The following is a 14,256-nucleotide window of genomic DNA, read 5'->3' as shown; positions in this document are numbered from 1 at the left end:
GAACTCACAACCCTAGGTTTAGCAGGCCAATGCTCAAACCACTGAGCTATCCCTCCCATCAAGCTTATGGTCTGAGCAGAAAAGGCAGACCAAGGAAATATTTTACAGATGAGGGACCTGAGGCCTGTAGAGATTAAAAGTGACTCATCACAGGTCACACAAGGAAGTCTGGGCCAGAGCCATAAATTAAACTCAGCTCCCCTGAATCCAGCTCCAGAGCCTTGGCCACAAGACCATCCTTCCTGTGGGGATGTTCTCTGGGGAGTAACCAGTGATTCCGCTCCCTGTGCAAATTTAATTCATAAATAATCATTGGCCTCTGCTGTGTAAGGAACTCCAGGACACTGGGGCCCTGATCCAAAGCCCAGCACGTCTGTGGCCAAGTTAAAACTGAACAGAGGTCTCCTGAGAGCTAGTCTGCTGCCTTAGTTACAAGACCAATCTTCCTCTCTTGTGCTGTGTCTGTCTCACAGGGACCTTGCCCGACCGTATCTGCGCCTTTGCAACCTCAGGGCTAGCATGCTGCGCTGAGCTCTCCTGAGAGCCCAGGGGCATGTTTCTGCTCCTGTCTGCTGAGCCAGGAAATCAGGATGACTCCCCTGAAATGAATGGAGTTACCATTGATCAGTGAGACCAGAATCAAGTCCCTAGTGCAGAAGCCAAACACAAGAGAGGAGAGCCAGTAATAGTCGCTAATGACATTAGAGGATAGGATAAGATTTGCCCTAACACATCAGTCCACTAGTCCGTCAAGGCGGGTCTGGCAAAGACCAGTGCCTGATGCGTCAGGGGAGGGCAAAAATCCTCTGATAGCACAGTACCATGTGTGGAAGTAATTCCTTCCTGACCCCTATGGTGATCAGCTTATGCCCTGAAACATGAGATTTAATTACCCTCTTAGTCTTATAAGGTTAATTCTTCTAGATGAGGGTCAGGCCCATGTAAATCCCAGCCTGTCTGCTTATCTATAGTTGAAAGGTTTTGGGTTTCTTTCCCTTTTCACAATAATGTTGGTAGACTTGAATGGCAGGATAATGGTAATTGATGGTTTTATATGTCAGGGGCTTTGCTAGTGGCTAGAACTAAGCACTGGAAGTTGAGACTCCAGGGTTCTATTCCTGGGTGTGGAAGGAGGGGTGGGTTTAGTGGATAAAGCAGCAGGGATTGGCCGGCAGGACTCCCCAGGCTTCAGTTCCTACTTCTGGAGAGGAAGTATAACCTAGTCATTAAATTGGGGATCCTGGACTCCTGGGTCCTATTTCTGACACTGCCAGAGACTGGGTTGTTAATCTTGGGTAAGTGGCCTGACATTGTTTGCAGAGCAGGGAATTTAACTCAAGTCTTCCAAACCCTAACCACTGGCCCATCCTTCCTCTCTCAGAGGGTTGAGAGCAGCCAGGCCTTGCTTTCTTTGCTCTCCCCCTTTTCCAGCTTCAGACCTCCAGGCATGGCCAAGAGCCGCCTCCCTGCCCCATCTGTCCCAGAAATCCCTCTTATTGGTCACTCTGAATAGCGTTGAATAGCCAGCATTGTGTTGGTCTAACGAGACAAACTCCAAACGTGACCCCCATCACCGCACACTGAAACGTCACAGCACAGTGTGTATCGGCTGTTGATTGACACATGACACCGCATCAAATCATTATAGCTCCTGACTCTTCCTTGGGATGTGCGTCTTATGTGGCCATTGACACCTGGTTGAAGTGTGTGAAATGCTACCCCCATCAGCGGAGCTGAGTGAAGGATCTGGACTTGGTAGCATTATGTACCTACTTAGTGCAGTTGTCGTCTGTCCACGTGCCATTGCAGGTCCTCAGCCATTCCAAGTTCATGCTTGGTGTGACTCAGTCAAAGGCGAAACAATTAGACTGGGAATGAATCTGGCATGATGTTTTGTGGATTCCCAAAATGGAAACCTCTAAGTAAAGCTCGTCATCATTTTTTGAGTGAACTTTTTTTGGGGTCAAATAATAGCCTTTTTTATTCAAAAACAAAACTTTTCATCAACAGTATCATTTTTTTCCCCTCACTTCCACAAAACTTTCCATGATATATTTTCCTGACGTTTTTACAAAAATCATTTTCAAAATTGTTGTGTACTGAAAACCTGAAAAACATGGCGGGTTTGGTAGAAGAACAATGTGAGTAAAAAAAGTAAGTATTGTGGGGAAAGTTCATGAAAAAACTGAGTTTGTCTTGAAGCCTATGAAATGGAAACAAGTTTCAAATTTTTTGCCAAATCATTTTCCTGTTTTTTTCCGACCACCTCTATCTCTGACTTTTTCTATCCCACAAAGGCACAGTGTTTACTGTTATTTGAAGGCTGGAGAAATGGGATCAGATAAACTTAGAGGTAATGAAGTTTTATTTGGAATACAAATAACCTCTAAAATAGTCCCCCAGAGCTGGTTGCATTATTCATTGCAAGTGTAACCCATGGTAACAAAATTTGGCTCTTTGTCCCCCTCTAGTGATTAGTCCATGTATAAAAACATAAGAATGGCCCTACTGGGTCAGACCAAGGGTCCATCCAGCCCAGTATCCTGTCTTCCAACAGTGGCCAATGCCAGGTGCCCCAGAGGAAATGAACAGAACAGGGAGTCATCAAGTGATCCACCCCCTGTCGCCCATTCCCAGCTTCTGGCAAACAGAACCCTGTGGCCCACACCGCTTCCTGCAGCTCCCATTGGCCGGGAACGGTGAACTGCAGCCACTGGGATGGTCAATGTAAACAAACTGTCTCACGGCCTATCACTGGATTACCCTGATTGGCCACGTGCAGCCCGCGGGCTGCAGGTTGCCCACCACTGCACTAGAAACTTGTGCTTTCAGATCCACTTTTCTGGGTTCAATCCCTGAAGGCAGCCTGAGAGGCAGTGTTGTAACACAAATAAGTTTTCGGATTAATTTCACCCAATCACCTGTAGCTGAATCATTCACGGACAGATCCAGTTTCTGTGAACCTATTTCTTGTGCATCGGTGTCTATCAAACAACTTACTAATTTTCAACCCCATGGGCTGTTTGCAAGGTATCTATTATTTGTGCTGTGCGTCTGGTCCTCTCAGTCACATGCTGAGGTTTCCATCGTCCAGCTGGGGAGAGCAATCTTTTTAAACGGAAGGTGAAAAGAGTCAGCAAATATCAGTCGCCTGTATTCCCAGCATCAGAGTCTCAGTTGCACTAAGAAGGTACGTCTGCACTTTGAGCAGCGCCTAGGAAGAGACTGTAGGTGTGGCGGCAGACGGGGCTAGCCACCGGAGGACGTATGCAGTGTTCTGAACGAGTCCATGCTTGGGGTGGCTAGCTGGTTGCGATGCCGCAGCTGCCCTAGCTTGATCAGAGCTGGCGCGGGTATGTCTCCCCGAGCTGGGCATTCCACCTCCAGGTGCAGAGATACCTTTCGGCCCCTTTATGCTTCTCTGGTAGCGTGAAGGCGCTTCAAATTGGGCGCCAAATGAAATTTACCTGTGCTTTAAGGCCTCTTTGTGCTGCCCCAAGCCCTGTCAAGGGGCCTCAGTGTGGATGAGAGGGGTTCGCTCGGTGGACTTGAGAACAAAACATCGTTGGGGCAGCTTTGGGGATTCGTGGCCGTTTTCGCTGCTCGTGGGGGGAATGATTCCAGGAATAAGAGCGGAGCCGACTCCCCGCCTGGAGTCGTGAGAAGATGTACCAGCTGCTGTGGGAGTTACTTGCCCAGCTCTTCAAGAAACCTTTTCTTTGCAGACGGGAGGATCAGATTTATTTCAATCTCTCGCTCTCAGTTCATGTGTATAGCTCTGTGTGTCTAATCTATCTATCCCCATAAACCCGCCTCTAGCTATCTAGCTATCCCCATGCATACCTCATTATCTAATCCAGTGTTTTTCAACCTGTGGTCCACAGATCCCTGGGGGTCTGCAGACTATGTCCAAGATTTGCAAAGGGGTCTGCACCTCCATTCGAAAATTTTTAGGGGTCTGCAAATGAAAAAAGGTTGAATATCACTGATTTATCTATCCCCATACACCCCCTCTATCTATCTATCTATCTATCCATCTATATCTATCTATCTAGTGCCCACCTATCTGGTTTCTGAGCCCTGGACTCAGTTGTTCAGATGCTAAACTGTTCTGCCACTCGACAGAATGAGATGGCTTTCAATGGGAGAAGCTGCCCCTTATAAATGTGGCCACATGGGGCATTTTAATTTCCTTCTCCTAGCAGGAGCCAGAGTGGCCAGGGGCTCCCCACTTAAGCTCCTGGGAGCACAAGTTTCGAGCTGCCAAGATATCCTTATCATGCAGCAAAGCTAAGCCCCCTCCCCCCTCCCCCAATCTGTCAGCGGGCAGCAGAGAGAGAGATGGAGTCTGGCGATGACACCCGTGCTGATCCTGAAGTAATTTGATTTGCCGTCGAGCAGGCCGGAGCTCTCGGAGACCCTGGCAACGTGACCGTGAGGGCTCAGAGTCAGAGAGAGGGAGAGCGAGTTAGCCCAGAAGACACAGTCTCCGAGGGGTTAGCAGCCTCACGTGGTGGAGAACAGCTGCGTGGTGTGCCATCCCTGCACTTTAAAAGGGCTGAGACGATTAGAGCCGAATCTCATTTCTACTTAATCACCCCAGACGGGGGAGGGAGGAGGCCAGGGGAACTGGCGGCCACCAAAGCGAAGTCCCGCGTGGGAAGCTGTGAAACACAATGTAAATGCCAGGGCCCGATTCTCGTTACCGATTCTTTGCCACCGCACAGCTGCAGTGCCTCAGAGTAGACGCTAACTCCGCCGATAGGAGGGGGTCTGTCTTCCCGTCGCTGTCGATAGTCCACCTGCCCGAGAGGCGGTAGAATTCTTCCATTGCCCTAGCGCTGTCTACACGGGGACTTAGGTCGGCTTAACTACGCTGCTCAGGGGTGTGGAGTGTTCTGATTTTCTAGCGCAGACCAGGGCGAAGGCCCCGGTAACACTGCCAAAGCCCGGGGATCAGAGTGAGAGACAAGTCCTGCCCCCACGAGTCTACAGTCTAAGGCTCCAGTTCAAGGAAGGGTTGAAGCAGGTGCCTAACTTTAAGTGCCGAAGTCCATCTGAACCAGGGATGCTTTCCTGAACTGGGGCCTAAATGGACCACCCCGCTCCCTGGGCTCCAGCCTGAGCCACAGCTTCAAAGGGCTGCTTTCAGAGCACCGCCATCAGCCCCGCTAGCCCGAGTCTGTGGAGCTCCTGCGGGCTCCAGAACACAGTGTAGATGTAACCTTGGTGTGCGGCAGGCTACGGTGGGGTAGATTTTCACCCCAGCTTGCTGTGAGCTAAGTGTCCGTGTGGATGAGATTATAAATTCATCAGGGCCAGGACTGTCTCTCTTCATGTGCATGTGTAGCACCCAGATACATATCCTGATGTTAGAGCCGGACAACAAAAGAGATTTATTAGCTCACTGGTGGGGTCTCCTCTGCTTCCCCAACTTGATGCAGTGTCACTTTATGGTAGAAGCCCCAGGTGAGCTCAGGGCTCCATTCCGCTAGGCACTGAACATACCCACAGTGAGAGACAGTCCCTCCCTCCAAAGGACACCTTACAGCTTTTTTCCTAATGGATGGACATTATTCAAGAGCAGTTTTTTTCTCCCTCAAGCTTTATTTCTCCTCTGACAATTTTGTCGAGAGTTATTTGCTGTTCAAAATTTTGGGCTGGGTCATTTCAGCAACGTGGTTCTTGTTCCATCAGCTGTTTGCAAGCATTCAAAGTCTGTGGGGCGTTGCTTTAGTTTTTGATTGGCTGTATTGGTTGCTTGGGTCCTCTTTGCCCTCCCTAATTGCATGAGGGTGATTCTAAGGGCATGATCCTCATTTGCACTTAAGGCCCCTTTACGCCAATGTCTGGCAGTACGAAAGGATTTCCGCCCATTTTGAAACCCCTTTACGCCGCCACGGCCATGTAAAGAGACCTTAGGGTAAATGAGACTTGGGCCTATTTCAGTCTGAATGGTAAAGGCCCAATCCTGCAAATCCTTGCTCTCTCTTGAGTATTACTTACTCCTGTGGGTGTGTCATTGGACTACTGGTGGGAGAAAGGGTTTAACAGGATCGGGGCCCAGTTGTTAAAATGACCATCAGGCATGCTACAGTCTTTATGGCCTTGTAACGGGGGAGGCCTGCCAACCATAGTCCCAAAGGAGGCACGCACCTGAGCAGGGTTTTGGCTGATTCCCCTATACAGAGCAGCAGGAAGCTGCAAAGACTGGGGCTAGCTCAGACCAGAGTAGGCTCCGGTAGTGAAATCTGGGATTTGGGAGTGAGTTTACATGCATGTGAGACTGATCTGTTGTGAGAATAGCTCTGGGGCTGACAGAGGGAGAGATTGATGGCAGGATGTTGCAGGCGCGCCCGGAGGTCGTTTGCTCTTTGACAGATCTGGTTCTTGGTTGTCCAGCAGCCATTTGCACCAGTGCAAAGAGTGTGCAAAATAAACACAACAGCATGGCGGTGTTTTACACCCCAGCTTTGCATTGGTGCAAATGGCTGCACAAGCTGCAGGGCAATGGAGAATCAAGCCCTTTAATCTTCCCTGACCCAGGCTCTTCAATCCAATAAGAAGCCAATCCTCTGAACGCTCTTCAGTTTCCATTTGCCGTGCCCTCTGCTGAAGTGCACAGTGCAATAAGATGCAGCCTGCCACGGATCCGGTGGCCTTATCAGCAGATAAGGGCAGGCAGCGCTCCCATTTGTCAGCAGCAAAAGGAATAGAGAATCTGTCCAGCAAAGGACGCCTCTTTAGTCGACATTGTTAATGACAGCTAATTTAGAGGCAGGGCGGGTGGGGAGGATGGGGGAAGCGGTCACAAGTGCAGTGACCCTCCAGATCTGACAGGCGATGTGGAAAAACGCGCGGACAAGGTCATTAGGACAGTGGGGATGCAGCGGTGGTGAAGGCTCTACCAGCTGAGGGCTGTATCTGATGTGTTGGGACACCGGAAGAGACAACCCTGGTGTGTTTAAAGTATCCAAATGTTCAGCATGTCTCTGAGAAAAGAGCAGTGCCTGCAGGAAGAAAGGGACTGGTGTGCGTACTGGCCCTCCCATGCTCCTTGGAAAGAAGGGGCAAGCTGCTATTATTATTGATATGAAATATCCTAGTACTTAGCTCTGCGACTGAGATTGGGGAACCGTGACGCTAGGTGCTGTACAAACATAGTAAGGGGAGTTATTCTGGAATAGCTATTCCTGATTAACTTTGGCTGCTTGATTCCCTGTGTGGAGGCTCGAGTCAGGAATCAGAGTTCCTTATTCCAAATTAGTTTAATCCACTTCCAAAGTGAATTAGTTTAATCCATTTTGGAAGCGGATTAAGCTATTTTGGAATAAGGGACCTCTTATTCCAGAATAAGAGTATCCATGCAAGAAGTTAATCAGGAATAACTATTCCGCTTTAAACTCGCACCCTACCTTAATCTGAATTAATTTCTCAATGTAGACAAGAAGAGACAGTCCTTGCCCTAGAGCTTCCACCCTGAACTGGCAAGGCAGGCAACTGACCCAGTGAGTAGGCCAGTACAGGTAGAAGACCTGGGTTCCATCCTGGCTCTGCCATTAAGACACTGGATGACCAGGAAGACAAATCATAGGAACTGTCAGATGGGATCGGATCTGAGGTTCACCTCCTCCAGGATCCTGGCTCTGACAGCTACCAGCTTCAGCCCTGCTAATGCATACACACTGCACTATGCTGACCTTCTGACTCAGGCTTGAGCTGCATCCACACTGCAAAATGATAGGGATTGGACCCGAGTCCCAGTAGGACTTGGGCTCTGACCCACACCACAGGCACGGTCCTCAGACGCAGGTCCTAAGTGCTTGCTGACCTGAGTCAGACTGATCTGTGAGTGGACGGAAGTGGAGCTTGGGCTCAAACCTGAGTCAGAGCCCAGGCTTTGTGTGTAGTGTAGACACAGCCTATTAGTTAGACCCTGTCTAAAGCATAAAGTTTCCCTGCTGTGTGTCTCACTTGCCCCCTTCTTCCTTTTTTTCCCTGGACCCTAAGATCTTTGGGAACTGTGAGCATGTATGTACAGCGCCATGGGGAGATTTGGGACTTGTGTTCCTAAACCCCTTAGGCATCATAGAATGCATGTGTTAGTTTAATACAAATAAAGGATGAAGACAGGGAGCCTTGTCCTCATTTTACTAATGGGGAATTAAGGTACAACGAGATTAAGTAGCTATTTTAGGGAGTCTGTGGCAGAGACAGGAATGGAACCCATGTACCTGATACCCAAACCGATACCTTAACCCCATGGCCGGCCTTCCTCTCTATTTCTCCACCCATTGAGATTAATGCACTGACCCCCTTCTCTTCGCTGCAGCATGAGGGCTACAGAGTGGCGCACTGGGGCACTCCTGACACCTTGCACCTTAGCATGTGAATTGGTGGCTGGTGCAATGGTGGATTTAATAAGGGCCAGAGCAGTGAGTGGTTAACGAAGCAAAGGGGGAAGGAGCCAGCATTGGCTGTGGCCTTGGAGGAGCTGGGATGCTGTGTGAGAGAACCCACTATATGTGTGCCAGAAGCACAGAAGACCCGTAGTGACCGTCAAGGGAAGGCAGAGTACAATGGCAGGGAGTCATGTGCAGTGGGCTCTAGATGGTACCTCTGTGTCATGCAGTAGCGAGAGGTGCCAGTTTGGTGCCAAAGGGAGAGGGCTTGATTCTCCATGGACTCACACACCTGTCATGCAAAGTGTGTGTGCAATGCTGCCAGATCAGAATGGGCAGCATTTCCTGCTCACTTTTGCACTGGTATAGATTGACAGCGCGAGGTTCAAGGCAACAGAGAATCAGGCCCAGAATTTGCGATGCCTTTGAGACGGGATCACAGAAACCTACAGGCCTGATTCTATTTGTCTGGTGCATTGTGCAGTGGTTTACACCCATGCGAATTGCATGTAAAACGCTACCATTTGGGTTTGGGAGCATTTCCCACTCCCTTTGCACAAGAGCAAATAATTACACAAAAGAGGCCATGACACCCACTGTAAGGCCTTGTCATACTGGTGTGATGAGGCGTGCCCCGGTGATCTTTACCCACTTGCACTAGTTTAAATGAGTGGACAAGGCGCAGGGCAGTGGAGAATTGGGTCTGCAGTTCTTATTGTCATTGGAGCCTCGGGGCCTGATTCTCAATGACTCCGAGGCCCATTTTCCTAATCTGGCCTTAGGCCTGCCAGAGTCAGGTAAAGGGGCCTTAGCAGAACTGCGAATCAGCCCCCTTGGCTTTAGTTCCGCAGCTTCCAGTGAAGCGTGCGCTTCCAGTGAAGCGTGCTTCAGCCCGTGCCAAAGAGATCTCTCCTGCTCAAAAATCAGCCTTAAAAGCCAGACAGATGGTGGCTCTGTTGGGGATTTTGCTAAAATGTATTTTCCCTTGATTCTGCAATATGTAACTTCCAACCACGATAATCATCCTTGCACTTCGGTAGCATCCGCCTTGGAGGATATGAATCGGTTAGGCCCCGCAAGGGCCTAGAGGAGGAGGGGGAGGCTCAGTATTATCCTACCCATTGTCCAGTTAGGGAAACTGAGGCATAAAGAGGGCAAGTCCTTGCCCTGTGATTTGCTGTCCCTCTCTGTCTCACTCCATTCCCCTTTCTCTATGCCTCTCTCGCTCCTCCTTTTCTCTACCTCCCTTTTATCTTTGTCTCTTGCACGCTCTCTCTCTCCTTTTTCCCTCTCTCTTTCTCATGGTTAATGACCAAAATGGTTCCAACTCCTTCCCAGTCTTCTGCTCCCACCACTCCAGCTGCATATCCCTTTAAATCTTCCGTAACGCCTCGCTCGGTAGCCTACCCATTGCTCGTGATATGCAACCTTTGTTCCCCTTTCTGTCCATGCTAGCAGCATGGCTGGCCCAGTCAGGAGATCCATTACCCACATAAACCACATGGATCCAAAGTCTTTCCACCCCCCTTCAGATCCAGATTGGATGCCTTTCTGGACGAGACACATTAGTCAAACACAAGTCACTGGGCTCAGTCCGGGGGAAACTGGATGGAGCTCAGCAGCCTTTGTGAGGCAGCAGGTCAGGCTGCAGGATCTATCTATGAGTCTATGAATCTCTTGCCTTCTCCCTGCAGGTGACCTTCACCAAGCGGAAGTTCGGTTTGATGAAGAAAGCCTATGAGCTGAGCGTCCTGTGCGACTGCGAGATCGCCCTGATCATCTTCAACCACTCAAACAAGCTGTTCCAGTATGCCAGCACGGACATGGACAAGGTGCTTCTCAAATACACCGAGTACAATGAGCCACACGAGAGCCGGACCAATGCAGACATAATCGAGGTGAGACCTGGCCTTCCCTTCTCCCCACCCTCAATGAGGCTAGAGTCGGAGGCCCTGTTTGTAACTCCAGGGTTGCCAAATCCGGAGTCGCTGCAGATTTGCTAGAATGGCGAGCCTCGCCGTGTTTGATGTCTCCCTTAAAAGTCCCAGCTCCTGAAGGCGTGTGATGGTGGGGGAATCTTAACTTTTGTTTAAAAAAAGGAGGACGTGTCTAGCCCTGGAGATTGCAGAGCAAACCTGGGAAATGTGGCCACTAAAGATTCAGAAATGAGAAGGCGAGTGAAAGGATCCCAACTTTATTTATTTCTTTAAAATCTCCTGATTTTAAAGCCAGTCTCATGGTTCCTTAGACCCGCCTCATGATTTTGGAATGCTTGGGGCTGGTGCTTCTGTAACTCCAGTGTTGCCAGCTCTCGCAGGTGTACCGTTGTCTCACACTGTGTGGTGTTTCTCTTAAAGCACCAGCTGCTGGAGTCATGGGATGATGTGGAAATGTAAGCTTTTCTTTCTTTTTTTTTTTAAGTAAGTTTCTAGCCCTGCCTGTGGAGAAAAGCTGGAAAATGTGGTGTGAGTGAACCCTAAAGGCTCAAAACCAAATTGCAAATAAAGAGAAGCCCAAATTTATTGTCTTTTATAAATCTCATTATTTTTGAAGCCAAACTCATGATTTCTTGGGTCTGACTCCTGGGTCGTGAATGATAAGGAGGGGCAGTATGTCACTCCAGCTAATTACGCGCCAATTAACTCGAGTTAACCAACCCCATTGGAAAATACTAATGTAGACACTCTGCAAACGTTTGTATTTACCAGCCCTTCCCATGTGTTCAGGGGGTATTTCTTTACCTTCTTTCTCCAAACCACGAGGGGCGGCCACGGCTGTGGATGGGACATTGGAGGGGAGGAATTCTCTCTCTCCGGTGCTTAGCTGGCTGGTTCTTGCTCCCATGCTCAGGGTCTAACTGATCGCCATCTGTGGGGTGGGAAGGGAATTTTCCCCCAGGTCAGATTGGCAGGGATGTTGGGTTTTTTAACCTTCCTCTGCAGTGTGTGAATGCAGGATTATCTGGGTCTATCTCAATCAGGGGCCTCGGGCCCTGGTGCACCTCGGTCCCTCCTGTTCTCTGCCTGTGGCTCATTCAAGTCCAGTCTCCTGTGGGCTGTGATACTTCGGTTGTTGGGTTTGGTGTGTGGGTGCTGGGCGGTGTTTTGTGGGCTGTGCTGCAAGCCATTCAGACTCGATGATCTGGTTGTCCCTTCTGACCTTTAAACACCATGACTTGATGTATTTTGCCCTTGCAAATGAAAGGCAAGTGAAGGGAAATGTGGGATTGCCCCAGAGGAGAGTGGGCATCAGTTGTTGCCTCATGGGACTGCCACTATCATGACTGAGCTATGGATGGTGCCTCTTAACGTGAGCTGTACCCTAGTCTACTGCGTGGCTTCTTCCATTAGCAATGCATGACTGAGGGGCTCTTGGTTCTGGATGGAAGGAGGCCATGGAGCAGGGTATCTTGACCTTGAGATAAAGCTCTAAATTGCAAATAGGATCGAGGGGATGATAGAAACCAGGATCCCTACCCCCACACAATCCCTGCTCCTCTGTGTAATCGCCTTGATCTCAATGGGAGTATTTACACGAGGAGGAAAGCTTGCTGGAGCAGATTTCATGAAAGGAGCATGGATTCGCCGCACTCAGGGAGTCTTTCATACGATTAGGTGTTGTGCACTGAGCTATAGGTGCACAGGATAGGTGCCTGGGGGAGATGGCTGGATTGATGTAGGAGATCACTAGCAGACCCTTTCACCTCTAGGCCAGCTGCTAACATCCAATCCAGGACGAACACTCGGACACGTTTGGTTGCTGCTTGGTGGGTCTCGGTCCAGTTTCCAGTGGGCAAGTGGTCACTGAGACACATCAGCCATTACATTAATTAGCTGCCTTCTGGGCATTTTCAACACAAGGGCCAAGGAGTGTATGGGCGATAGACACTGAGCTCCCATCTCTGCCCTCATGAGGATCCAGCCGAATTAGGAATGAGGCACAGTAGTTGGGCTAGAATTTTGGAAGCACTCCGGGACAAATTTCCAAGGGGTCAGCCTCCACCATGGGGGTTGGATTTTCCAAAGAGCTCGGCTCCCATTTTAGGCACCTAAAAAAGTGGCAGGGTTTGCACAAGGGTGTAGCACATTGGATAAGTGTTGGGTGCTGGGCTCTTCTGGAAGTTTGGCCATCAGTGTCACAGTGGGAGCTGCTGTGTGCAGAAGTCTCTTGCAAATCATAGAATCATAGAATATCAGGGTTGGACGGGACCTCAGGAGGTCATCCAGTCCCACCCCCTGCTCGTGGGTTTCTTCTTCCAGTGCCTAGATGGATGCTGAGCAGAGCTGGTTGTTTGTTTTTTTGTTTTTTGATTCAGTGAAAGCTTTTCAGTGAAAAAAATGCAACCAGTTCTGCTCGTTGCATTTTTTCCAATGAAAAACTCATCGAAAACCAGGGGGGTTTTAATCAAAAACAAAATTTTCCACACAAAAAAAGATGATTGTTGACAAAAATATTTGGATTTTCGTCAAAAAAGAAACAGATTTTTTTAAAAGCCGCGTATTTGTGCACTCTTTTTTCATGAAAATATTTGGGTTTTTGTTGAAAACCGGGGGGGGGGGGGGGAACGGTCACAACCCTAAAATTTTCAGGGCAGAAAATTTTTCAACAAAAAGAGACTTTTTGTTATGTTTTGTCAGCATTTTTTCACCGGGATGGTGGGGAAGAGTTGTTTCCCAGCCAGCTTTGAAGCTGGACTCTTCTAAAAATCTAGACCCAGTTGTGGGTGTTGAAAAAAGCCAGACGTAGGGGTGTGTTTGAGCGCTAGCCTGTGTCCACATTCCAGGGTGACTGTATTGGCAGCTGATGAGTTGTGCTCACTTGCGGTTTGATAGATGACCTTTCTGCGTCATTTCCCACTGCAGAGTTAGCTCGAGTGATCTACACTTGAGTGATTCCTCTTGTGTGAGCCGAGCTCGGGTGAGGACTGCCACATTGTGAAATAACCCTCAAGTTGCTGTGTCCACACTGGCATTGCACTCGCTCGTGTGGTGCTAGGACTTCTGGGGACACATCCTGGGGTCCTTTGTGCTGCAGGAAGCTGAGCTGCTCTGTGAATTTTTTCCCAGGGAATTGTGGGAGACCCTGTCTGTCCTTTAGGGACGCACGGGGGGAATTGTGGGAAAGCACTCCGTGCTGCTGTCTTGTGTCCACACTACAGAGCGGTCGTGTTAGCAGCCGATGAGTTGCACTCACTCAGGTTTTGGCCTGTACATCCCTCTCCGGCCAGACCGCTTGAGTGAATCGCATCGCTGCACTGGAGTGATAGGGTTTTGTGTGTGGATGGGGTTGGGGCAACCCTGGGGTTACAACTCGAGGTAACTCCTCAGTGAAGATGGCCGTGTTTGTGCAGAACTTCCACTGACGCAGCCAGAACTGAGAATCGTCTCTGCCTCTCAGCTGTCGATCCAGCTCCCTTCCCCCCAGCAGCGAATTCGCAAGCACAAAAGCATCAGCGAGACAGGCGCCGTGTTCCTAAGAGCGGAGAGAGCTGTGATTAGAGCCCTGTGTTTGTCACTGTTGATGACGAAGCTGCATGTGGACAACTCCCTCTGCATCCGGGCAAATTTAGACAAATGAATGGGCTGGCTGGGTAATTATTGCCATTACGGGCGGACGTAAATTAACACACGCAGAGCACACAGAGCCTCTAGTCATTCAGTTTGTCTGCTAGAGGCGGCCTGGATGCAAAGGACCCTTGAAAGGAGCAGCACAACCACTGCGCAGGCAGAATGATGGTGCTGGGACCTCACGCAGCAGCAAGGTTTAACCTCTTCAGACCGCTGCTAGAGAAATCCTCTCCCCCCTGCTGTTCTGGCCATGTCATGTCTACTTTTCAATCCTTGTGGTGCGATCT

General features: G+C 49.5%; 1 protein-coding gene across 8 annotated transcripts in view; it reads left to right on the top strand.

Moving 5' to 3' along the window:
• MEF2D (myocyte enhancer factor 2D) overlaps positions 1-14,256 on the top strand; it is a 170,255-nt gene that overhangs the window by 106,383 nt on the left and 49,616 nt on the right. For all 8 annotated transcript variants that reach the window (XM_075122926.1, XM_075122925.1, XM_075122924.1 and 5 more), the window contains one exon: positions 10,097-10,300. In XM_075122926.1, the coding sequence (XP_074979027.1) occupies positions 10,097-10,300 (204 nt within the window). The remainder of the gene's footprint in view (positions 1-10,096; positions 10,301-14,256) is intronic.

This window comes from Caretta caretta, chromosome 24 (assembly GCF_965140235.1).
Source record: "Caretta caretta isolate rCarCar2 chromosome 24, rCarCar1.hap1, whole genome shotgun sequence".
NCBI lineage: Eukaryota > Metazoa > Chordata > Testudines > Cheloniidae > Caretta > Caretta caretta.
The sequence above is the reverse complement of the archived record's forward strand: the minus strand, read 5'-3'. Positions and strand labels throughout refer to the sequence as shown.